General features: G+C 46.4%; 2 protein-coding genes and 1 non-coding gene across 8 annotated transcripts in view; 1 reads left to right on the forward strand and 2 right to left on the reverse strand.

Annotated features, from left to right (window-relative positions):
• LOC147007950 (uncharacterized) lies at positions 1-23,965 on the reverse strand. 6 transcript variants are annotated; one of them, XM_085866163.1, is made up of 4 exons: positions 23,498-23,965; positions 4,213-4,340; positions 1,659-1,921; positions 1-1,281 (listed from the first exon to the last, which is right to left on the reverse strand). In XM_085866163.1, the coding sequence occupies exons 3-4, from the start codon at positions 1,660-1,662 to the stop codon at positions 323-325; spliced, it is 963 nt and encodes a 320-aa protein (XP_085722289.1). In that variant the 5' UTR covers positions 1,663-1,921; positions 4,213-4,340; positions 23,498-23,965; the 3' UTR covers positions 1-322. The 6 variants fall into 6 exon arrangements, with proteins under 6 accessions (XP_085722289.1, XP_085722287.1, XP_085722288.1 ...); XM_085866161.1 differs by lacking the exon at positions 23,498-23,965 and adding an exon at positions 11,374-11,604; XM_085866162.1 differs by lacking the exon at positions 23,498-23,965 and adding an exon at positions 7,839-7,977.
• Positions 11,751-26,359, reverse strand: part of LOC147007951 (uncharacterized) — a 20,216-nt gene continuing 5,607 nt past the window's right edge. The window contains exon 2 of the mRNA XM_085866148.1: positions 11,751-13,234. Coding sequence (XP_085722274.1) covers positions 12,108-13,234 — 1,127 coding nt within the window. The 3' untranslated portion in view covers positions 11,751-12,107. The remainder of the gene's footprint in view (positions 13,235-26,359) is intronic.
• On the forward strand, positions 25,103-25,258 carry LOC147007952 (5.8S ribosomal RNA). Its single transcript, XR_015053817.1, has one exon. It is a non-coding gene; the product is annotated as a 5.8S ribosomal RNA (ribosomal RNA).

Here is a 26,359-nt window from a genome sequence, read left to right on the forward strand (position 1 = left end):
TTATCAGTGTCAATGGGTTTTATGCAGGATTTTATAATCAAATCGGACAAACGTTAAACTCTGTCTGAAGTCAAATAGGATTCCACAATCGGCCAGAAAGAATCCTTCAGGAGGACAACGATCACAACAAGGTGGGTTTAAAAAATCCACGTCAGTTTGTAGTAATGTTCATTCCCAGAGATGGGGTTTTTTTTTTTTTAACTCAGTGAGGCCCTTCTTCATCATTCCTGTTGCTGCAAATATCACTGATTTCAACTTCCAGGATATTTTGACTTCATTTTCCAGATCCCGGTATTTGGTGATGTCCCTGATAACACGGAATTCATACGGAAGTCGCTGGGTCCTCGCACCTCTGTTGTATCTTTGTGTGTATTTTTTGATGACGAGATAAAGTTGATGAAGAAGCAAATGCCTTGTTACAAACAGAACACTTGTAGGGTTTATCTCCAGAATGTATTCGTTCATGTTGACGTAAAGATGATGAATCAATAAACGCCTTGTTACAAACAGAACACTTGTAGGGTTTATCCCCAGAATGTATTCGTTCATGTTGACGTAAAGATGATGAATCAGTAAACGCCTTGTTACAAACAGAACACTTGTAGGGTTTATCCCCAGAATGTATTCGTTCATGTTGACGTAAAGATGATGAAGTAAGGAACGCCTTGTTACAAACAGAACACTTGTTGGGTTTATCCCCAGAATGTATTCGTTCATGTTGACGTAAAGATGATGAAGTAAGGAACGCCTTGTTACAAACAGAACACTTGTGGGGTTTATCGCCCGTATGTGTTCGGTCGTGTTGATGTAAAGATGATGAAGTAGGAAACGCCTTGTTACAAACAGAACACTTGTGGGGTTTATCACCTGTATGTGTTTTTTGATGATAATTTAAACCTGAAAAAGAAAAAAAGGCCTTCGAGCACATAGAACACTTGTACGTTTTCTCCCCGGAATGTCTACGCTCATGTTGATGTAAAGATGATGATTGAGTAAAAGCCTTGTGACAAAGAGAACACAGGTAGGGTTTATCCCTGGAATGTCCCCGTTCGTGTTGATGTGAAGATGATGAATCAGCAAATGCCTTGTAACACACGGAACACTTGTAGAGTTTCTCGTTTCCTTGGATCTGCTTGATCACCATTGAATAACTTTTGTGGTTGTTGAAAGAGATGCCACTCCATTTGTCATTGTCCTGACAAGAAGGCATTTTCTGATTGAAATAATCTTCTGTGCCGAACTGGACAGATTTTGTGAAAGAAAGGATTTTCATTTCTTTATCTGAAAAGAGAATGAAACACAAAATTAACTGGACAGTATCGAAACATGCATCATCAGAACCCCTCCCCTCCCCCTCGTAGTGTTACGAATTTGGAAGTTTACTGCACACAACATTCAGGTCCTATAGCTCAGTTATATCGATAAGTGAATGTGGATAAATAGCTTCTCGTCCCTTGTCTAATGGGTAATTAAATGTTCATGCGCTGTTATGTGGAGTTATTTTGACAGTTAGTGTTTTTCTTTTACATTTTTCCACCAACATGAACTACAACAACAGCTGCGGACCACTCCAGCTCCCAATAAAACAACGACCAGAAACCCTCTGGTCCCGGCATTCTCGACACGCTCACGAAGGGAAGGGTCATGCCCCGACCCACCCATTCGCTTGGCGGAGTGCCAAGTAGGGAAAGGTCAATGTGCTGCCTGTCTGTAAGCCACGCGGCCTGAGCCGTACAGCGCGCCTCTGCCTGGCTGCAGCCTTGCTGGGCGGAGAGGCGAGAGGACGTTCACCACCCTCGTGAGATACCCGCGACCGTGGTGGTCAGCGAAGACCGACGGTAAGATGCTATGGTAAACCCATGCAGACCCAAACAAATCGTAGTTCCTGCTGGACTCGGGAGGACCCCTTGCTTGGATTTACCTCAGGAATAGAGAAAAAAGAATAGGAATGAGTTCAGAGATTAAATCAGACCGAGCCATGGGATTCACACAATGCACTGTCCCGTTGTCCCACTGGGCAAGAAGGAAGGGTCTATCTGAATGTATATTTAGGAAATAACTTTCTGGGGAACACTGTATGTTGGGTGCCATTGCTTTGGAGGGATGCAGTTTCCAGAACCGCAACAATATTTTTAAAATCTCAAGTAATAAATGTAAAATCACTCACAGAGCGACACCTGGCGACACCGAACGGCACTCGGTAGGGAACACACCACCAGGTGGAACAGGTCACATTTTATCTGCCACTGACAGGACGGATCTGTATCCGGACTTGAACCAGAATCGAATCGTCTTGTTGTCACCGAACCAACTCATCCACCGAGCTTCAACGTAACTCATCCACAACTAGTTGAAATATCATGATGTTCATCGTTTTTAGCCCCGTCTCTCCGTGGTGAAGAATTACTTACGATATTAAATAATTCCCGGATCAGGATTCGGATCACATCTTCACAAAATCGAATCAATTTGTCCTTATCACACACAGAACCTGTTCACCAAACTCCGTCCACAACTTCTTAACATATCCTGTTCACAGGGAAACAAACATGGATGAAAACATAACGTCCGTCCAAACTGGGGGGTGGAGGGAACAACGATGTGTGAAGAGGAGGGAGAACGGATTACCCGACACAATGATGACGTCATACCGCCGGTGATATCCCCTCCCCAGCTCACCAACCCCCACCTCCTCACTTCTCACCCCGCCCACACCCCCCACCCCGATCCCTCTCCACTAACCGGGCCGACGTTGCCGATCCTGACGGTCGAGGAATTGTGCTGCGGTCAGTAACGTGTCCATGATGTACATCGCGGGTTATTAAAATGGAGGATCCCGGATCTCAGGGGTTCCCCGTGTCCCCCTCCACTCCATCACAGCTCCCTCCAAGGACCGATTTCCTTTGATCTGCGATGTACTCGCTCCCTGAGGCCTCGACCTCCCCAAGGGAAATCCGTACTCGCTTATCCCTCCCCTCCTCCTCGAGAGCGGAACGGGGCCTAAACCCCCTTATTAGGTCTCAGGGAAACGAACCTCCCAACATTCCGTTCTCTAGTCCCCCGCCCGTTCTTTGAGGGTTCGTCACGATCAGTGACCACAAAGAGATAGTGATGCACGGAAATTCACCGGAGTGTCCGCAAAATGGCGGAAGTGGTGAGTGTGACGAGGATCACGTGGTGCCAAAACAGCGGGCGAGTCGCAAAATACGGACAGCTTATTTGGATTCGGAGCGAGCTTTATCCGGTATCTGTTCTCCCAGGCGAACATTGAAACAATAAATATATTCAACTGAACGGGAAGACTCGTCTGAGCTAGTTTTTCCACCACAACGGGAAAAGCGAGCTAAAGTATCCATCCAACAGAACCCCCATCACCCCTCGCCCAGACCGACTATCACCCCACGCAGCCCTCACCCCAAACCCAGCATCACCCCACACACTCCTCCCCCAGACTCACCATTACCCCGCACACCCCTCACCCCAGACCCACCATCACCCCACACACCCATCCCCCAGACCAACCATCACCCCACACACCCCTCCCCCAGACTCACCATCCCCCCACACACCCCTCCCCCAGACTCACCATTACCCCACACACCCCTTATCCCAGACCCACCATTACCCCCACACAACCCTCCCCCACACTCAACATTATCCCACAAACCCCTCACCCCAGACCCACCATCACCCCACACACCCCTCCCCCAGACCCACCATCATCCCACGCACCCCTCCCCCATACCCACTGGTCGCCCAACCAGACCTCCCCATACGGATCTCCATTTCCAGACACCACCGGCTGCCAGGGACAAATTACCTCGGGGTGGGGGGAGGGAGGTGTGGGCGCAGTCATCGCTCCTCCAGAGCTTGATCTGTTCCTGCTGTCCCACATATCTTCCCCACCCACACAGTCCAACATCTCATCTCTTCCCCTATTGTCATTCAATTCCCAAACAATGCAATGCAAAATTAGTAATCGTGTTCCTCTGCTGCCATGGCCTGCTTACATGTTATAACTGGCATTCATTCTTGAAACAATTCAATTCATTACACATCACATACATCAATTCCACGGACAATTTTGGTTTCCAAACCAATCCCTTTTCCGACCATTGATTCACTCACTCTCCCTCGCTCTCATCCAATTAAGCATGTCCCAATTTCTAGCCAAACTGAACCCTTGGGACAGTGAGCATCCAGGCACCTTACCCGAAGTGGAGGTCGTTGCAGGTTGGTCGGGTCTCAAAGTGTCATTGCAGGCCGAGATTCAAACTCAAGCTGGACGGTTCAGAGACCAATGTGCAAACCTCTGGAGTCTGGACCCTGGACATGTAATCCTTCACATGACAGAAACAAATATGTACATGTAATCCTTCACATAATGGAAACATGCATGAACATGTAATCCTTCACATATGCTGAAAAACCACACATTTCAAGCAACATGTCAGATGGGTGATTGTGGCCACTTGGAAGAGGCTGTTAAATTGGGTTAATAAGGGTGCAGGTGTGGAGGCACTGCATATGTCCCAAGCAGTCATCATTGTTCTTGCTAACATCCTCGCACTGGAGGTTCAGGGAAAGGATAAATCTTGTTTGTTTTTTTCTGCACTGTCAAAGAGATTGCTTTGCCAGCCAAAAAGACTGCTTTGTTTAAACAGCTGGCCTTGTTGACAAGTCAGGAAATGACATGAGCTGAGTTTCCTTACTTACTGGGGTACAAAACATGTAGGAGGTGGCCTTGCTCTGACAAGATAATGAAAGGAAAAGAGACCTTGCTATTTCAACGTAATGAAAGGTGCTGCCAGATAATGAAAGGAAAAGAACTGATGTACTTTCTGTACTTTCTTCTTAACAATACAACTTTGAAGGAAGTTAATGAAGCACATAAGATAAATAATGTTGACAGGCGGTCATGCAAGGGTCAGAGTAAAGTCGTATATAAGGCAGAGCTGAACTGAGCTTGCCAAAGCTGGGCTATGAGGACCACTGTGTGTTCCTCGCCTCTCTCCATATGCGCATATGTCTTTGGTGTGTAATAAACTCTTCTCCACCAAGATCGGTGTGGACAGAACTTGATCTCAATCAGTGCGGAGCTCACCTGATCTCAACATAGGAAGCTGAAACTTTGCTTGCTAACTCTACTACTCGTGTAGTTTATTGTGTACAAAGCTCAAGACTGTAAGTATTTTAATTTCAAAATGGCCTCCGACCATGCATATGCAAAATACATCGATTTTCAGACACCTAAAATGGACACATTTTCGCAGATATCTCTAAAAGTATAACTGCAACAACAACGAGTGAACACTTCCGAAGCTCGAAATGAGAATCTCTTTCATGTGCTAAAATTGGAGAAAGCTGGTACTTTAAATAAAATTAATTTTGGTTGGAAAACCACACATTTTAAGCAACATGTGGTGTGGGTGATTGTGGCCACTTTGAAGAGCTTGTTAAATCTAGTTAAGAAGGATGTAGACTGTGAGATGGAGGTAATAAGGGTGTAGGAATCTGAAACTTTCAATGCAAACCCATCAACTCGTGTAGTGTGTTGTGTACAAAGCTCAGGACTGTAAGTATTATAATTTCAAAATGGCCTCCGAGCATGCATTGGCAAAAAAATATGATTTTCAGACACCTAAAATGGATACTTTTTCCCTGATATCTCCAACCCGAACAGTAGCCACGATCATGAATGGTTTATTTAGGATCATTACAGCACTTTATAATGAAAATGCGAAAAAAAAATGTTCAGCGTAAACATAAACAAGGACAAATGTGTCCAAGAGCCGCGTCCTTAAGGTTTTGTCTTCACCAGAAGAGGAAGAAGAAGAACGAGAGCCATCATGGAGGCTCCTCCTTCATGACGAGAAAATCGTGTATTTACGAAATCACAACACATTAAATGGAATAATCTTTAAATAGTAACGTGAACTTTTCGAAACTTTAAAGCAAATGTCCGAATATATTTAAAAGTTCATGATCGACGCTCTCAAAAGGCACCCTCAATGCGAGGATGTGTACAGGTGTTTAGTATTTAAGGAGATCCGGATCCTGTATATAAAAGAGCCGAGTCCTAAAGGTTTTTTCTTCACCAGAAGAAGAAGAAGAAGAAGAAGAAGAAGAAGAAGAAGAAGAAGAAGAACGAGAAGAAGAAGAACAACGCGGAGCTCTCCTAGAGGCAGCGTTCGCTACGCGAGACGCGGCTAAAAACAGGAATAACACAAACTTCTTCTTCTTTTGGCTGCTCCCGTTAGGGGTCGCCACAGCGGATCATCCGTTATGATCCGCCTAATGATTTGGCGCAGGTTTTACGCCGGATGCCCTTCCTGATGCAACCCTGGTCGCCTCTTACGACACAGGGATCTGGTACACCTATTCTAACCGGGGCATACACCGGGCTGGGTACACTGGGACTCACTTCGCCGACCTCGGAAGGATGACAGGCTGAGTCAACCCCCTGGTGTATTAATTCAAGCGGCCAACGGGGCTTGAACTCAGGACCTTTTGGATCCCAAGCCGCGACCCTAACCACTATGCCAACAACAGGTATAGGAATAACATGGAATAACCAAGGAATAACAAACTAACACCGATATATTACAGGAAAATGCATGCACGACACGTTTCCATTTCAAAAATTTATTTTTCAAAACAAAATAAAAAAACACAAACACCATAACAATTAAAACAACCCCAACAGCAAATTAAACCAAAAGTTGATTAACCCAAACCCAAACAGCCCTGAGGAAACACGACACAAGAAAGGAAAAACCGAAATACCCGAACACACGGAAAATGAAAACACAGCTCACTTATTAAATAAACTCCGAACGTGACAACGGATGTTGTGGAACGTGAAGCCAACCGCTCGGCACATTTACACAAAATCAGGGTTTGCCTGCATAACATCACTAACCTGACAAACACAATCACACAAACAAAACACATGACCACAATCATTTTAAAATAAGAACAGCATTTACAAAAAAACTTGAAGCAACACTATTAAATGAATATATATATATATATATATATATATATATATATATATATATATATATATATATATATATATATGTATATGCAGCATGTATATACCAGTAATTTACCTCAGGATTTTAAATGTAATCCGAATATTGCATTACCCATGTGCAGCCTGGTGTTGGCTTTACGGTCTGGGTGGTGGATTGAGATCTAAGGGTCCTGAGTTTCAGCCCCGTTGGCCGCTGAATTAACACCAGGGGGTTGACTTAGCCTGCCATCCTTCCGAGGTCGGCGAAATGAGCACCAGAGTACTGGTGATCGGGGTGGTGCATCAGCGGCACAGCTGCGCACATAACCAATGATGCAACCATCAGCCAAAAAGGCTGTACACGAAGGGAATACCCTTGCAGCCGTGATGTGTTTCACTTCCATTTCTTTTTTGAAAAGAAAACGCATCGTATCATCCAACTGTTTTAAATAAGCAATCTGAGGCCTCTTTCCCAGCTTCCAAAAAGAAAAAAAAAAGAAAAATAAATTGAACTGCAAAATAAAGAAAATGGAATGTGCATAATATTGTTACGGATTTCAGAATCCGGTCTGATGAATGCATCCACACATCCAGGTCCTCAGACAGTTATTTCCTTCAATGCATGTTCAGATTAGCTCCGTCCCCATGTCTCATGGGATCTTAAATGTGATGCATTAAGAAGGGTAAAGGATAGATCCCCTCTCTTATGGGAAGCTTCTTTTTTTAATACGACAGACACGTTTACACACATTTCTTTTACGAGCACTGAAGCCCACCCCATTCTTCCTCAGCAACCATCTTCGTGAGCTCCAACGCCCACCTTTATTGAGAGTGCACGGGTCGTCATGGCAACCGTGCTCCAGTAGGGCGGGGTGAGCTTGGGGCGGATGGCACCCCAAGGAGACGGCCCGGAGATATAAAAACGAGCGAGAAGTACGTTCTGAAGAGAAAAAGTGTGAAGAGAAAAGTGTGAAGAGAAAAGTGTGAGGAGAGAAAAGCATGAGGAGAAAAGCGTGAGGAGAAAAGTGTGAGGAGAGAAAAGCATGAGGAGAAAAGCGTGAGGAGAAAAAGTGTGAAGAGAAAAGCATGAGGAGAGAAAAGCGAGAGGAAAAAGAAAAAGCAAAAGGAGAGAGGAAAAAGCAAAGGGCGAGAGAAGCGAGCAAGAAGCGGGTGTCTGATCAGCACCGACGAGACAATTCGTCCTTCCCAGTGCTTCGGCAAGTGAGCGTGTGTGTGTTAGCAGCACTGCCAACAAGTGAGGCACAGGTCGGTCACCAACAACACCAGGGTCTAAACCCGCGACGGACGATCTCGGTGCCCTCCAGACATCGACTGGCATTCAAGGCTGGCCCGCGAGAGGGTGCACGGCAAAGCTGGGTGCTGGCGACGGACATGACACGCACGCACACATTTCAGGACGTTTTCGCTTCACGGACGACTTTCTGGTGAGCGAGACGATTCTTCCACCCCCCCACCACCCTCCCCCTGAATGATCCGTTGGGTAACCTTGTCTGTGTTTAGCTGTAAGTCAACCCCCGATAAGCATCTGCTCTTTGTCTCTTTCCTGGCATTTTGATTGATTTTGCTTTGAAATTCGTTCTTCATTTACTCATCAAATGAAAAGTTCTTTTTATTTATTTATTTTGTTATTAATAAATTATTTGTCGATTTCTAACCTGTCCGTGTTTGTCCTTTCCTTCCATTGTCCACCCCCATTGTCCATCTAGCATTGTCCGAACCGAGATAGACTGGGAGGTAATTACCACAGATTTGACCAAAAATCGTCGGCATGCACCAGAGGTTAAAACGCTCGGCCGCCCTAATTAAAATGTAATCGAGACAACATTGGTGCTTTGCCGAGGGCATGCTCCCCGCTCAGGTAACCACGTGACCTCCACTTAAACTGAATAATTAGACGTTGGACACTGGAACTCGTAGTTGACTGGGTGGCGTTCGTGGTTTTAAAACAACCTACCGTACCACAACGTTAATTGTGAGCGGTGGCCCCAGGTCCGGCTCTTCCAAAGACAACCGGGAATTAATCCCCCTGAGTGACAAGCTGGTGTCTCGGTACCCGGGGCTGCAACAATATATTATTGTGGATTAATAACTGGAATAGAATATATAAAATATATCTATAATATATGAAAATGGAATGTGCATAACCGGAAGTCTTTTTCTCTTTGCTTATGACTCCACCCTCTGCTGCACCATCTCTCATCCCTCCGATCAGCAGGCAGCAGCCTCTTCACTCTCCACAGACCTGGGTAAAATCATAAACTGGTCAAACACTTCGAACATGCCTTGCAATCCTGATAAATCTCACGCTCTCACGATGTCTCTCCAAAAGGACTGTCTGGAAAACCCCACATCTACTTTCTCAACAATCTCCTTGAAGAAGTCCTTTCATTCAAGCTTCTGGGTCTCACTATCTGCCATGATCTTTTCTGAGAAAGCCACATTTCTAAGCTGGCCTCCAAAGGCAGTCGAAGACTGGGCATCCTATGTTATTGCAAAGTCCTTCCTTGGCACACCTGAGCTTCTAACCACATGCAAAGCTTTCATCCGCAGTCTGATGGAGTTCTGATCTTCCCTCTGGGCTGTTGCTCCTGTCTCTCACCGAGCTCGACTTAACACTGGAAACCAAGGCTTTTGGGATCACTGGTGTCTCCGACAATGAAACTGAGTCCTTGGGTCTCTCACTCTCACCGCAGGTAGGTCGGTGGTCTTTCTGTCTTCCACCATGGATTATCCGGCCTTGCCCCCACCCCCTGCTCGGTCACCCATATATTTCCGCAGGGCGTTCCAAGGTCTGCCAAAAACCCCCTTATGGTAAAACTGCCAAAATCAAGTTCCACTGCTCACCTTCACTCTTTCATTCCTCTTCCCCCCCCCCCTCTGGAACAAACTCACACACTCTGTTCAATCCCACTCCTCCCTCCAGGTCTTCAAACAGCTGTTCACCAAAATCTTTTATCTTCCGCCATCCAAAACCTTAATCTTTTCTACCCCCGTGAATCCACCCCAAACCCAACTCTTTCAAATTCCCTGCTTTCCTTCCTGAAAGTCCCTGAAATGCCCATCTTGTTTACCCCGTGTTCCCCACTCCATCCCTCTCCGTTCCACAGATTTAATGTCTCCGTTCCCCACTGTTTTGTCCTTCCCTCTCCCACCCCTCTTGTCTCCTGCTCCCCTTGTTACATTGTTACGAATTTGGAAACCCATCGCACACAACATTCAGGTCCTATAGATTAGTTATATCAGTAAGTATGTGCTTTATAGATAGCTTCCTTTCCCTTGTCTAATGGGTAAATAAACGTTCATGCGTGTGATTTATCTTTATAGTTTGGATTTCCCTTTGTTGGAAAACCTCATCTTCCGCAACGACAGTAACAAAACGACCGTTGCGTTACGGCAGTGCTGCAGAGAAGGAGAACAGCGCCGGGATTCTCCGCCGACCGAGTGGGGGAGGGGCACGACAACAGAAATGACGGTTGCGTTGCGGCAGTGCTCATAGGAGAGAACAGCCCCGAGATTCTCTGCGCGCTCAGTGGGGGAAAGGTCAAAGCCCCCACCCACCGAGGCGCTGGGGAGCGTGCCGAGTGGGGGAGGAGTCGCGCGGTGTGGGAGAGTATAAAGAAGGAACAGAGGATCCTCGCAGAGAGAAGTCTGGGCTGGTCTTGTCGTCGTCATCTTGAGCATCTTCTTCCTCCTCCTCTCCTGAAGATTGAGCTTGAGAAAGACCATCCGCCGCCGGAGCCGGAAGGGTTGCGTGTCATCTACGGAGTCGAGGTTTGGTGGCCAGGACGGGCGCCGAGCGGAGTCAAGGAGGCCGGGTTCGTCTCGCCTCCCGACTTGAAGACCGCACAAGGCAGACAGGTCCAAGTTCGACCCTGGTCTTCAGCCCGCCTGTCCCTCTGAGCTGAAAGTCCTAATAAAGACCATTGGTCCGATTCTTTGGGTGTGTGTGTCCGTGGGCCCGTCTGATAAGTAGTGAAATGTATAAGTGTTTTTGCCTGTATTTACGTGAATAATAATAATAATCGGTTTAACTCTGCTTCTTGCCGTGCTTCCCTTCATTTCCCCATTACTTTTCAATAAATATCCCCATTGGTTGAATGTTTCAGCTTGTTCGTGTCCATTCCTTCATTGGCTGAGCGTGCTGCGTGTTTGAGAATTAGTAAAAGCTGTTACGGCCCGAGGGGGACATTTGGACCGACGGTTCTTGGCGATTAAACTGCTCGGATCGCACACGGAAGTGGCTCATTTTCGTACGAGTTCCTTCGAGGGTGAATTTCCCCGGTAGATTCCCCGCGTGGACACTTTAATAGGTATAGAGAAATTCAACTATTCACCCTATTCCACGCGGGTGACCTGTTGGCGATCTTCGATCCAGTCAGGACCCGTCGGCTCCGGACTTCTCTGGAGTGACGACATAAATTCCGGGCGATCGGTCGAGCCGACGCCACTGCTCCATCAAGCGGTCGTGGTCGCGGCTGACGTCCGGCCCCGCAACAATATGTTTATATGTGTTAGCTCTTGTACGAGCCTCGACAATGCATTCCAAAAACCTGTTTTAATGGACATGTGTTCACAGTATCACCATTTCTCAAGTAAGAGTGACATACCAGGGCTTCATTGAGGTTGGTAATAGCACTGATATCAAACATACGGTACACATGTGTGTGATTGTATGTGGATGTGTGTGTGGATGTATTTGAGAGAGTGTGTGTGTGTGTGTGTGTGTGTGTGTGTGTGTGTGTGTGTGTGTGTGTGTGTGTGTGTGTGTGTGTGTGTTTGAGTGTGTATCCACCTCCATTTTGGTAAAGAGTCATGTTTGTTCGAGCAAGTTGTGAAGTTTTCTTGTTCTCAGAGTTTTGTCCCGATGGATATTTTCAGGATCGTCACTGAACCCCAGACAGTCTCCGTTTGTCGTAATATTCATTCCAAGGGATGTTTTTTTTAGATCTCAGTGAGGCCCTTCTTCATCATTCCTGTTGCTGCAAATATCACTGATTTCAACTTCCAGGTTATTATGACTTCATTTTCCAGATTCCGGTATTTGGACATTTCCCTGATAACACGGTATTCACACCGAAGTCGCTGTGTCCTCGCACCTCTGTTGTATCTTCGTGTGTATTTTTTGATGACGAGACAAATTTGATGAAAAAACAAATACCTTGTTACAAAAAGAACACTTGTAGGGTTTATCCCCAGAATGTATTCGTTCGTGTTGATGTAAAGATGATGAAGTCGGAAACGCCTTGTTACACACAGAACACTTGTGGGGTTTATCCCCTGCATGTATTTTTTGATGATAATTTAAACCTGATGAAGAGAAAAAGGCCTTCGAGCACACAGAACACTTGTGGGGTTTATCCCAAGAATGTCTACGTTCGTGTTGATGTAAATTTGATGAATCAGAAAATGCCTCTTGACACAGAGAACACTTGTAGGGTTTAACCCCCGTATGTATTCGTTCATGTCGATGTAAACTTGAAGAATGATTGAAAGCCTTGTGACAAAGAGAACACTTGTAGGTTTTATCCCCAAAATGGATTCGTTCATGTTGATGTAAATTTGATGAATCAACAAATGCCTTGTTACACACAGAACACTTGTGGGGTTTATCCCCAGAATGTCTACGTTCGTGTTGATGTAAATTTGATGAATCAGTAAATGCCTCTTGACACAGAGAACACTTGTAGGGTTTAACCCCCGTATGTATTCGTTCATGTCGATGTAAACTTGAAGAATGATTGAAAGCCTTGTGACAAAGAGAATACTTGTAGGTTTTATCCCCAAAATGGATTCGTTCATGTTGATGTAAATTTGATGAATCAACAAATGCCTTGTTACACACAGAACACTTGTGGAGTTTATCCCTGGAATGTATATTTTGGTGACGAAGTGAATTTGAAGAAGTGGTAAACACCTCGTCACAAACGAAACATTTGAAGGGTTTCCTCCTGGTATGCAGTGTTGTAAGTTGAGATAAAGTTGATGAAGTCGTGAAGGCCTTGTGAGACACGGAATACTTGTTGAGTTTCTCGTTTCCTTGGACCTGCTTGATCGCCTTTAAATAACTTTTGTGGTTGTTGAAAGAGACGCCACTCCATTTGTCATTGTCCTGACAAGAAGGCATTTTCTGAGTGAAATAATCTTCTGTGTCGAACGGGGCAGAGTTGATAAAAGAAATGATTTTCATTTCTTTGTCTGAAAAGACAATGAAACACAAAATTAACTGGACAGTATCGAAAAATGCATCATCAGAGCCCGCACCCCCCCCCCCCCAGTAGACCTTCTTAATCAGTGCAGATTTTGATGTGGTCGATAAACTTTGGTTCATCACAAGTGACGAATGTTGTGGTCAAGTTTCATTGAAATTGTGTGTGTGGTTTCGGAGAAGAAAGCAAATAGGCTCTGTCGATGTCGATTTTTTTCTATATCCAAGTCCTCTTGGGGTTATGGTGGTATTTACCGACATTTCAATATTGTTTAAAAAAAATTAAAAATTTAAGTCATTCATTTTTCAAATGTAAGTTCCAAAAATACGCAATGGTCCAATGGTCCATTCTGTATTCATATATGACGGACACGTCATTGACACACGGTAATTTTTCAAAGTATTCTGACTTGGGCCTCCCCCCCCCTCCCCATGATGAGAACGGTTATTTTACTTCCAACTTCAACTTGTATTATCAAAAAGGATTTTGTTTGAATGGGATTAAGGGTGATAAAAAGACATTGAAAATGTTGCCAATTAAACTTGATTAATAATTAACTTGAAAAAGTAAAAGTTTTTATAATGTAGCACAATGTATTGTTATATCTCTTTCATGGGAAATTCATTCAAATACAACATGATGATAACATTGATGTGCTCTAACATGTATCCAGTTGATAAGTGTGTGTCCAGATTAGATTTCCCCACCGATGTCTAACGAGTATTATTCGTGTGACGGGCTATGGATCTTTGAGGTAGTTATTCTTTCCTATCGTTATTTTAAACATCTCATCACTACCTTCGCCACAACGAACATCTCCTCACCTTCATCTCCACAAACGCCGCCATCTTTTCGCCGGCAACGGCGTCCACGAACGAACGGCACCTCCGCCAACAAACACGACGGCTTCCTCGTTGGAGCGAAAGCCGGTGATTTCTACCACATCCGCGTTCCACGGCAAGTTCGGATCAGAATGACAAAAGGGGCGGAGCCAGGGGGGGTGAAAGGTCGGAGGTAAAAGACCAAACACCACCCCCCCCCCCCGAACCCGATAAAAGGCCGAACCGAGACGCCGAGAAGTTGTCGAGGTCGAAGTTGAGTTGAGTGGAGGTTGGGTACCGAGTTGAGTCGGCAGTCTGGAGTCTGCAGTTCGGAGTTTAGAGCCTGGAGTCCAGCCAAGCCTGCAGTGCCGTGCAGACTCGTGGGTCGGTGGAGGCAGCCGGAGAGAAGTCGCCAGCCAGCGACATAACGGTCTGAAGTGATCAGGCCCCGGGACGGTCCGAGCGGCGCTGAGGAGTGAGCGGGCTCTGAAGAGAGCATCAACTCTAAAAGAGCAAGGCCCGTTCGCTCCTCTGAGCCGTCGTCGGCCGGGCCCGATCGACCAGGTCGCATGGCTTGGCCTGGACCAACCAAGTCGCCATTACACCAGCTGCCGTGTTGACGACGAGACATCGAGGGTCACCCATCGAGTCACCACGAGAGTGGCAGGTAACCTGCACGGTCTCGCGGAGCTCCTTCGGTCTTCACAGCTCCACGGAACATTAAAGGCCTACGGGCCCTGTTCTCTCTTTTTCTTTCCTGGGGTTTTTGCATGGAAGTCTGTGGTGCCTTGTCCGATAAGTAGAATTGTTTTGAAGTGCATGTACAGAATAAATAGACAATGGCTGTAGGGTCTTTTTGCTCGTGTCTTGTCCCTTACCCCCATTATTTGCCTTGCTTGTATATGTGCATGTACAAATAAATGTCCGCATTGTTGGAATATTCACCTGCTCGTTGCGTCCCTTCTTCCATTGAGCTGCCATAATTGCGTTTGGAATAATAGCTGGTTTTTAATAGCCGATAACATAATCGGATCCGACTGGGCTTGGCGATAATAAACCGCTCGGCAATCGCAAACGGAGTGAGCTGCTTAAAACGGCTCGTGTCTGTACGGGTCCCGTTGAGGTGTAAATCCCTGGCATTTCTGTCTGCGCGAATAATGAGGTAAATCGACAATTTGGCGATCAACCCTGTCACGCGTGGACAGAAGAGTTGGCTGATTTATGGTGTGGTTAACAACACCCTAAGCTGGGTTTCGTTGTTGATCCGAAAGCTGCGACTGGATTGCCACGGTCGGTGGACGCGCGGCCACAATTAGCTAAAAGCAGTCGCCCGCACGCCGGAGTGGTGAGAATCCGCAACAATATATATATATATATATATATATATATATATATATATATATATATATATATATATATATATATATATATACATATATGGATACTGAAACGTAAAAAAAAACTTACCACTTGTTTGAAATGTAATAAAATTGTAACAGTTCAAAATAAAACAAACCAACAATTGCAAATTGAAACATTGGCATTTTATTGATGGCATGTCAAATTTTGACCAAGATACACCATCTCATAAGTTTGTTCTACAGCACAGAACAGCACAGAGTGCAATGTCAGTCCCCTTTTAATGGCGTGTGTGGCCACCATTGTTTTGGATACAGGCAGTGAGTGCATCATCGGCGCATACTGCCTCCCAGTCTTTGGATGGATTGCTGCTGGATTCTGTCCCACTCAGTCCTCAATGTCTGAAGCCATCTGACTTAGGACCATCTGCCTGTCCTGCCTTGCAGTGGTGACTCTTGGCCTCCCTGATCGAGGTCTGTCATCTGCAAAGTTGTAGAGGGTGTCTCTGTCCACCAGGGCCGATATCGTCTGGTGTGAACAGCCAAGGCGACGTGCCACCTCACGGTAGCTCAATCCGCCTTGCAGTATGCCCAAGGCACACTGCCGCTGATCCCTTGACAATCGTGGCATGTTGATTGAAATGCCCATTTTGCACTGGCCTTTTTAAAGCCAATATCAAGACCACGTGCAGCTCATTAAAATCATCCCGTACCCCTTGGCTAATCACTGACAGTCAAAACGGCTGTTCAACAGCTGTGCTATGAAGTGACCATTGAAGGTTCAAGTGACCATCCGTGACCGTTTTGTCTGACAGTGAGGACACTATTGTCCACAAATAAGTTCACACATTTACTACACGCAGTGCTATTGTTGATATTTGAACGTTTAAAAGGTGGTAAGTTTCTATTGCGTTTCAGTATATCTATATCTATTCCAGCACCCAAAGAGCTGCAGTCTTGGCGCCATTCTGTCTTGAGGATGACCAGACATTCTCATCATCTTCCCCCCCCCCACCCCCATGCCCTCATTTTTCTCCTGCATATTATTAAAGAACTCACAAAGTCCATGTACTGCAGAATCAGAGGAAGACTGTGTTGCTTATTGAATCTCCTCTGAATTCTCCATATCGATATGTTTGTGTTTGTCTGTTGTCCTCAAATGTACAGGAGGAATTGAGAATTATTCGACAGTGACCAGAAACCATTTGAAATTCGAAAAAAAAATAATGGTTGCCAAGGTTACCAGCTGGCCCACAATGATATCTCCTCAGTGAATTTTTCTTTGAATTCCTGTTTCTAACAACAATACACAGTCCCAAGTATTTCCTCATTTGAGGTGAGACATCTACGATTAAATTAATCAAACATCTACGATCAAAAAACAAATCACGATGTTGACTTGGTTCTTTTAAACTTTATGATGTATGTTTCTTTGGAGGTGTATATTTGGTCAAGTTAGCTAAGATGGTAAATTTTTTTTCTACAACCTCTTTTTCACCCTTAAGAGTTATGTCATTACATGAGCAGTAAAATTACCTTCAAATCGAGGTGTGGGTTGTGTTTGTTCTATTTTCGGTTTTTCAATGAGTCGCGTATTTGACAGGTCACATGACTGCTTCTTCGCTGATCTTACTGAACATGATAACGTCTTTATTAACAGTTATTTTAAACATTTGGTGCCATATTTGACGATCGGAGGAAACCACCTCACCAATATCAGTATTGTGTTTCGGTGAAATCCGAAAGAAAACTGACTTTTTAGATGCTCGTGGAGGATCTCTGTCTTACTCACGTTGTTGTTCTTGTGGACTTTTTGGTTTCACAGACTACAGTTTTCATCGAAACTTCATGAAACTTGGCATATATATGTAAAAATACCCTGCGCAGACAGCAACGATCTCCGATTTTGAAAATTCCTCCAAGAAAAAAAAGTTATGACGTCAAAATATTTCCGCAAATGGAAATCGCCGAAAAAATTATCTCCGAAACTAGGCAAGCTTTTTGAATTCTGTTTGCGGGAATCGAACAGGGCATTAGCAGAGATGAATTACCGCACATATGATACATCACTATGACGTCATATCAATATTTATGACGTCATTCCTAGTTTTTGACATTTTTTGTTTCACAACCCAGAGTTTTCATCGGATCTTGGTGAAACTTGCCATTTATATGCAGAAAGCCTACGCCAAGGCAGTAACAATCTCCGATTTTGGAAATTCTTCCTAGAAAAAAAGTTAACGTCATAATATCGCCACAAATGGAAATCGCCTACACCATTATCTCCGAAACTGGTTTCTTTCACAACCTACAGTTTTCATCGAAACTTTCTGAAACTCGGCGTATATATGTAAAAATACCCTGCGCAGACAGTAACCATCCCCGATTTTGAAAATTCCTCCGAGAAAAAAAGTTATGACGTCAAAATATATCCGCTAATGAAATCGCCTAAAAAATTATCTCCGAAACTAAGCAAGCTTATTGAATTATGTTTGTGGGAATCGAACAGGGCATGAGCAGAGATGAATTGCCGTGCATATGAGACATCACTATGACGTCATATCAATTTTTATGACGTCATTCCTATTTTTGGTTTCACAACCCAGGGTTTTCATCGGATCTTCGTGAAACTTGCCAGGTATATGCAGAAAGCCCACGCGCAGGCAGTAACCATCTCCGATTTTGGAAATTCTTCCGAGAACAAAAGTTGACGTCATAATATCGCGCTAATGGAAATCGCCTATACCATTATCTCCAAATCGAGGCAAGCTGTTTGAATTTTGTTTGCGGGAATCAAGCCGGGCATTAGCACAGATAATAATTTATCGCAAACCTGATACATCACAATGACGTCATATTCGTTTTTATGACGTCATCATTAAGAGGACGAGGATCTTAGCTCATTCGAGCTTGTTTATAAAACGTGTATGAATTTGGATTTTTTCTTACAGAGATGGCGACAGATCATTGTTATATCTCTTTCATGGGAAATGCATTCAAATACAACATGATGATGGCATTGATGTGCTCGAACATGTATCCAGTTGAGATATATATATATATATATATATATATATATATATATATATATATATATATATATATATATATATATATATATATATATATATATATATATTCAACATTTTAAACGACTCTTTTTCTCTTGACTGCATTGGAAGGTTATCAGTCTGAGAAGTAAAAACAGCCCTAAATATTGGACAATCGTGTGAGAGCAGTCTTCATTCCCGGTCCACCCTTGGGCACCCCTGTGTGGACTGTTCGACATCTCTGCTGGGATGTTCACATCACGTCGCTTGGGGCCGTGTCCGTCGCTATAAACCACGTGCTATCCTGGTCACCACATCCAGCACCGCACTCGACGGTGGAAGAGCGATCATAGCTGCAGCCAAGTAGTGACCTTGGACGTCACAAAAACGGTAGGCTCGGTCAACGAGGGCAGTCTACTCTCCGGTGGGTTGGGATTGGAGTGTAAGGAGTGCTCTTGGTCGCGACACCGAGACCGTCCATCCCGGATTTGGACCCTGATGCTGCTCATCGGACTTCACGGAACTGGTGACATTCGGGGACACATACGGGATGTTGGAGACACGACTCGCAGCCGCTGGTGATGGGAATGTGAGCGAATGGTCTTCACGCTCCTCCTCCAGGCTGGAACGGTCGAGAGACTGTTTCGCAAATGGTGTTTAAACAGCCATTCATCTCCTCGTCCTTCACTTCCGGCAATCGGTTCAACACTAAATGCTTGACCACACGTGCCCTCCTCAAGAAGCCCTCAATATTGCCCACGCCCTCATAGTTCACATAGCCTCGGCACACGGGCTCGGAGAACGTCACATAAGGAAGGTCACATAAGGAGCATGACCGGTGATTTGCAGCCTCCCCGAGGTGGTTCGCCATGTCAAAAACTCAGGTTCGCAGACCGCAAATTTCCCTCTGAAGAACGATCAAATGGTCTGCGAAAAGCCACGTTCGGACCCTCAACCACCACAGTGGAAGTGTTGTTGTGGTGAAGTGGGGTGGGGACAGACTCGTCATGAAGCAGAATGAGTGAACAAGCCGGCTGACGAATTGGCCTTGATGAAATCACCGGTTCTTTGGATATAAACAGTTTATTTGTGGGATGGGCAGTGACGTCACTTGGGAGGAAACCCCCCCCGTAAAGCCCGATTTTTTTTGAATGCCATGAACAAACTTTGGTACGTCCCAGGTGATCCTTTTAGCCTATGTTGACCTCAAAAATAATTAGTGGTTGAATTCAGTAATCTCGTGCAAATCCTCCACATTTTAAGTCAATGGTTTTAAAACAGAGGATTTTAGAAATCTCACCTCAGTTGTTGACCTTTGGCTCATGTTGATCTTTTTGTCTGTGTTGACCTCAAAATAATTGGTGGCTGAATACAGTGACCTTATCTGTAAATCCTGTTCAAATTCCTAGTCAATCAGATGAAAATTGAGGATTTTAGAAATTTGACAGATTTGTTGACATTTGTCCAATGTTGACCTTTTGACCTCAAAAACAATAGGATTCTTGCTTATAACGAACTCTACCATGTTGCGAAGTTTTGTGAAGATCGGTTTAAAACTGTGACCTGCAGGCGGTTGACAGACAAACAAACAAACAGACAGACGGGGTGAAAACATCACCTCCTTCCACCTTCAGTGATGGAGATGACTGAAACGGCACTCGGTGGAGCATATACCTCCACCAGGCTAAACAGTTTACGTTTTGTATCCCACTAATAGGCCAGATCTGCTGACCTGGACCAAAATCTATTTGGCTTGTTCTTGTCATCTGACCAATTCATCCACCAATTTTTTGAGGGATAGGAGTACCTCAGAAGCCCCCGACCAATCCGGAGACGAGTTACCTCAGGGCGACCCCGTCCAGCCAGATGGGATGTTCGCCCCCGACCAATCCGGAGACGAGTTACCTCAGAGCAGAACCTCCACCCCCGTGAGGGGGAGGGATAAGAAAGGTCGCGAGCTGCTCTTGAGAGAGAGAAGTTGGTTGGTTCCTGCTGGTTGAGTTCGTGGCTCCTGGTCAATGGTCGTGCTGATCGGAGTTGGCGCTCGTCCTGGTTGGTGTTCGTGTTCGTGGTGCTCGGCTCACCGATCGTCGTTTGCGGCTGGCCAAGTCGCTCCTTGGATTCTGGAGGCGTGGGTTCGAGTCCCACCGAGGGGGTTTGTGTGGGAGCGAGCGAGCTGAGGATCCCGTTTTCCTTCCACGGAATCCGAGCTCCACAAGCGCGGATCGGTAAAGACCGCACGAGGCGGGCAGGTACCAACCAGACCTGGTCCCCAGCTCGCCTTCCCTCCGAGCTGAAGGGCCGAATAAAGACCCGACGGGGTCCAGTTCTTTTTGGGTGTGTGTGTGTGTCCGTGGGCCCCGTCTTTAAGTAGAATTGATTAAGTGTTTTTCATTGTACATTGTTTGCATTGCTTTTATTCGATTGTACCTCTGCTCTGTGTCTCCCTTCCCGATTATTGCCTATTATAAATAAACCCCCGATTGTTTAATGTACCAGCTCGTTGTCCGTCACTTTCTTTCATTGGTTTAGCACGGTGGGTATTGGGAATTAGGGAGGCCGATTGGGCTGTAAGTTGTCGTTTGGACCGACGGACTTTGGTAATTCCGCTCGGTCACACCGGACCGAGGTCACTAGACCGACCCTGTTCGACAAAGTCCGTTGAGGGTGTGACTTCCCCGGTAATTTGACGACGTGGGTACTTAGGTATATTGAAATTTGGCTATTAACCCTACCCCACGCCGTCATAGAATTGGCGAGCACAGTCCTTAAGTGACCCGTTGACTTGGGAGTTCTCCTGAGTGACGACCTGCAATTCCGGGTGTTCGATGGGAGACGGCTCTACTGCTCCACCTGGCGGCCGTTCCTCGCCACCTACCCCGGCCCACAACAATAAAACATCAAATATAACAAGAAAGAACAATCAGAGATTGCAGACCCTCATCAGGACCTGTTTGGTGTGGTGTGTTTTGTTTGGTTAATAAATGACAGGATGTACTAAATGAAAGGTTGTTGATTGCAAATGAAAGGTATACATGGTCTTGTTGTAAATGTGTAAAGGTCAAAGGTCTGAAAAGTTGCAAAGGTCAAATAGTGAGAAGGTCGAAAGGTCTGCAAAGGTCAAAATGGATATAAACGGTCCAAATGGTCTTAAGTGTCTGAAGGGTCTTGAAAGGTCAAAGGGGTCTAAAGGGTGTAATTTGAGGTCAAAGAGTCAGAATTGTCTGAAGGTGTCTTACGGGTCCTGAGCGTATGAAAGGATCTCAAGGTCAAAGGGGTCCACAGGGTATTAAAAGGTCTGAAAGATGTGAAGGCCTCAATGTCGAAAGGGTAGAAAGGAGTCTACGGGTCTTCAGGGTTCTAAAAAGTCTTAGGGTCGAAGGTCTGAAAGGTTCCAAAGGGTCTTAAAGGTTATTTCGGATATTAAGGGTCTAAAGGGTCATCGGGGTCTTCAGGGTCTCAAAGTGTGTTCGGGTTCGAAATGATCTTAAAGGGTCTTACGGTTTGAAAGTCTTAGGGGTGTTAGGGTTTTTAAATGAACTTAGGGTTACACATTAGAGGTTCTAAAGAGTGCAACGGGGTCTATGGGGTCTGCAGGTTCTTTGGCTTCTAAAAGTGTCTTATGGTCGAAGGTCTGAAAGGCTCTAAAGGGTCTTCAAGGTTATTTAGGACATTAAGGGTCGAAAGGGCAATTGGGATCATCGGGGTCTTAAAGGGTTTTCGGGTTCAAAGTTATCTTTAAGAGTCTTTGGGTTTGAAAGTCTTCGGGGTGTTCGGGTTTTGAAATGGACTTAGGGTTATAAAGGGTCTAAAGGGTCTTCGGGGTGTCAGAGGTTCTTTGGGTTTGAAAGGCGAGAAAGGGTTTTCGGAGTCATGTGTTTTAGGGATATTTGGAGCTTTCGTGTTTTTTGGAGTCCTCATGGGTCTTAATGGGTCTTATAAAGTGTCTGGGGGGTTTTAGGGGTCTTCGAAGGTCTTGGGGTACATAAGGATCCAATGTAATCCATGCACATACGTTCTGTGGAGACAAACAAACAAACAAGCAAACAGAAAAACAAACAAGAAAAAGACGTCGTGCAGAGGACGATACTTGCAAATTCCATCCCATCTCCAAAGGTTGCCATGGATACAACAAATTGTCCATTTCATGAAGATTTAAATTGACAATCTCAATCAAAGCTCAGGTCAATCTGACGAAAATTAATTATTTTTCAGATTGAAATTTATGATTTTAGAAGTTTGACCTCAGGTTGACCTTTGACCTCAAAATCAATCGGCTTCTCAGATGAGACTCCCTCTACATTCTACAACTTGGTAAAGTTCCATGACGATCGGTTTAGAATTGTGACCTGTCGGTGATTAACAATCAAACAGACAGAATGATCAACAAATTAAAAAAATTCTCAAGTCATAAATGTAAAATCACTCCTGGAGCGACACCTGGGAACACGGAACGGCACTCGGTGGAGAACACACCTCCACCAGGTGGAACAGGTAACATTTTCTCTGCCACTGATAGGACGGATCTGTATCCGGACTTGAACCAGAATCGAATCGTCTTGTTGTTGTCACCGAACCAACTCATCCACCGAGCTTCAACGTAACTCATCCACAACTTTTTGAAATATCATGATGTTCATCGTTTTTAACCCCGTCTCTCCATGGTGAAGAACTACTTACGATATTAAATAATTCCCGGATCCGGATCCGGATCAGATCTTCACAAAATCGAATCAATTTGTCCTTATCACACACAGAACCTGTTCACCAAACTCGGTCCACATCCATCCACAACTTCTCAACATATCCTGTTCACAGATAAACAAACATGGATGAAAACACAACGTCTGTCCAACCTGGGTGGTGGAGGGAACAACAATGTGTGAAGAGGAGGGAGGAGCACGGGTTACCCGACACCGTGATGACGTCATACCGAGGGTGATATCCCGTCCCCAGCTCACCAACCCCCCACCTCCTCACTTCTCACCCCCCCCCACGCCTTCCCAGATCCCTCTCTGCTCACCGGGCCGACTGTGCTGATCCTGACAGTGGAGGAATTGTGCTGCGGTCAGTAACGTGTCCATGATGTACATCACGGGTTATTAAAATGGAGGATCCCGGATCTCAGGGGTTCCCCGTGTCCCCCTCCACTCCATCACAGCTCCCTCCAAGGACCGATTTCCTTTGATCTGCGATGGACTCGCTTCCTGAGGCCTCGACCTCCGCAAGAGAAATCCGTGCTCGCTCATCCCTCCCCTCCTCGAGTGTAGACCGGGGTCGAAACCCCGTTATTAGGTCTCAGGAAAACGAACCACCAAACATTCCGTTCTCTCGTCCCCCGCCCGTTCATTGAGGGCTCGTCGCGATCAGTGGCCACGCAGAGATAGTGATGCACAAAACTTCACCGTTCGCAAAATGGCGGAAGTGGTGAGTGTGACGAGGATCACGTGGTGTCAAAACAGCGGGCGAGTCGCAAAATACGGACTGGACATTTGGATTTGGACATTCCTCTCTCCTGTATCTCTTTTTCCAGGCGCACATTAAAACAACAAATGAATTCAACTGAACGGGAAAACTCGTCTGGGGTGAGTTTTTCCACCACAACGGGAAAAGTGGGTAAGTACCCATTCCCCAGAACTCCCATCACCCCATTCACCCCCTCCCCCAGACCCGCCATCACCCCTCCCCCCAGACCCACCATCACCCCATTCACCCCCTCCCCCCAGACCCACCATCACCCCATTCACCCCATCCCCCAGGCCCGCCATCACCCCTCCCCCCAGACCCACCATCACCCCATTCACCCCCTCCCCCCAGACCCACCATCACCCCATTCACCCCATCCCCCAGACCCACCATCACCCCATTCATCCCATCCCCCAGACCCACCATCACCCCATCGGAGGAGTCGGTGCTGGAACAGCCACTCACGCAGAGCCTTGCAACGAGTTCACGAGCCCAGTAGGGAGGGATGAGATCCCCCCCTGCAAATAAGGATTTGGGGACAGTGACAGACAGTGAATGTGTAGAGGGGACGTAGCTTAGCTACGTAGTGTTAAAAGGAACGTGCGGTGGTGTAAGGGATGACGTGGGAGCACGAGTTAGTTAGGGGATGTAGTGAGAAGGATGGCAGAGTTCAGCGGTGTGCGTGTTGAAGAGTTGGTGAGTTGTGTGGAGTCATGTTGAGTGAGTGAGGCCAGCGGGTCTGTGTGAGTGGAGCGAATTTGGAATGCATGGTGCGATGAGTGATTGGGGGGAGGAGTGATTCCCGCCCAAGGGACCCCGGGGTCAGTGTAAAGTGAGTTAGTGGGTTAGTTAAATTGACAAAATGGATGCGTCGGCGACGATGTTTTGTTTTTTTCCCCCTTGATGTGTCTTCGCCGCGGTGTCGAAGAGCGCTCGTCGTCGTCGTCGTTTGTGCGGCTGCGCCGCGGCGGCGAGGGCCTCTTCCTTCTCGCTGCACCGCGGTCGAGGTGATGCATCCATCGAGACGACTCGGTCGTCGAGGGAACGCCCTGGCGAGGCCGATGGAGCGATGAAGTTTTGTCCCACCGACGGGAGAGGAGGCGCGGGGTCGTGCTGCCGCGCAACTTCGTCGTCGGTGTTTCGTGAAGCATCGTCTTGGAACGACTCACAGCGGTGGATCACTCGGCTCGTGCGTCGATGAAAAACGCAGCCAACTGCGAGAACTGGTGTGAATTGCAGGATACACTGATCATCGATACGTTGAACGCACATTGCGGCCCCGGGCTACACACCCGGGGCCACGCCTGTCTGAGGGTCGCTCGATTATCGATCGGGAGCACGGGTGTCCTGGTCTTCCTTCGGTGGGCCAGGCCTCGCATCGCGCATCGCGCTTTGCGCCGTTCCCGCGAATGGGAGTTTGAGGCCGCTCGACGGTCGCGGCTCTTCGAAATGCAGTACCGTTGTTGTTTTTGTGTTGTTTGGTCGTGCCGCCGCCGTGGCCATGGCGTGCGTGCGGTCGTCGGTTGCCCTCCGGTGAGTGAGTGAGCCTACTTCGATTTCGACTTGTTCGACTTCGTCGCGCGTGCGTGCACGGCTCCGTGTCGGTGTGGCGACCATGGCGTATAGAGAGAGGGAGAGACAGCGCAGAGAGCCAGATCCGAGTGTCCGCGTCTCCCGTGTGAGTTGCGACGGGGACCGGTGGCCGGACACGGAGAGCGCGTCGCTCTCGTGGCTGCGGTGGCTGCGTGCCTCTCCGGGAGCACTTCGATGTTTGCGACCTCAGATCAGACGTGACGACCCTAACAAATTTAAGCATATTACTAAGCGGAGGAAAAGAAACTAACGAGGATTCCCTCAGTAACGGCGAGTGAACAGGGAAAAGCCCAGCGCTGAATCCCCGCCCGCACTACGAGCGTGTGGAGTTGTGGCGTACAGGAGCTCGCACCTCTCGGTATCGCTCGGGGGTCCAAGTCCTTTCGATCGGGGCCTCCTCCATGGACGGTGGCAGGCCGGTGCGATGGCCAACCGAGGAGACCGACGTAACCACTACCCGGTATCCAGTACCTCAGGTAAAGTAACGTCACTACCTCAGGAAATTTTCTCCGTAACGACTACCCGGTATCCAGCACCTCATGTAAAGTAACGTCACTACCTCAGGAAATTTTCTCCGTAATGACTACCAGGTATCCAGTACCTCAGGTAATGTAACGTTACTACCTCAGGAAATTTTCTCTGTAACGACTACCCGGTATCCAGTACTTCAAGTAACGTAACGTCACTAACTCAGGATATTTTCTACGTAATGACTACGTGGTATCTTGAACCTCACGTAAAGTAACGTTACCACCTCAGGAAATTTTCTATGTAACGACTACCCGGTATCCAGTAGCTATGGTAAAGTGACGTCACTACCTCAGGA

This window comes from Eptatretus burgeri, chromosome 23, assembly GCF_056783735.1.
Source record: "Eptatretus burgeri isolate ZD-2024b chromosome 23, Ebu_testis_v1, whole genome shotgun sequence".
In the NCBI taxonomy this organism is placed as follows: Eukaryota; Metazoa; Chordata; class Myxini; order Myxiniformes; family Myxinidae; genus Eptatretus; species Eptatretus burgeri.

Excerpts from the sequence above, each read along its gene's own strand:
- LOC147007950 (XM_085866160.1), bottom strand. The coding sequence starts at position 2,812 with ATGTACATCATGGACACGTTACTGACCGCAGCACAATTCCTCGACCGT. Across the intron at positions 1,282-2,742 it reads GGATCGGCAACGTCGGCCCG|ATAAAGAAATGAAAATCCTT; the intron begins GTTAGTGGAGAG and ends TTCTCTTTTCAG.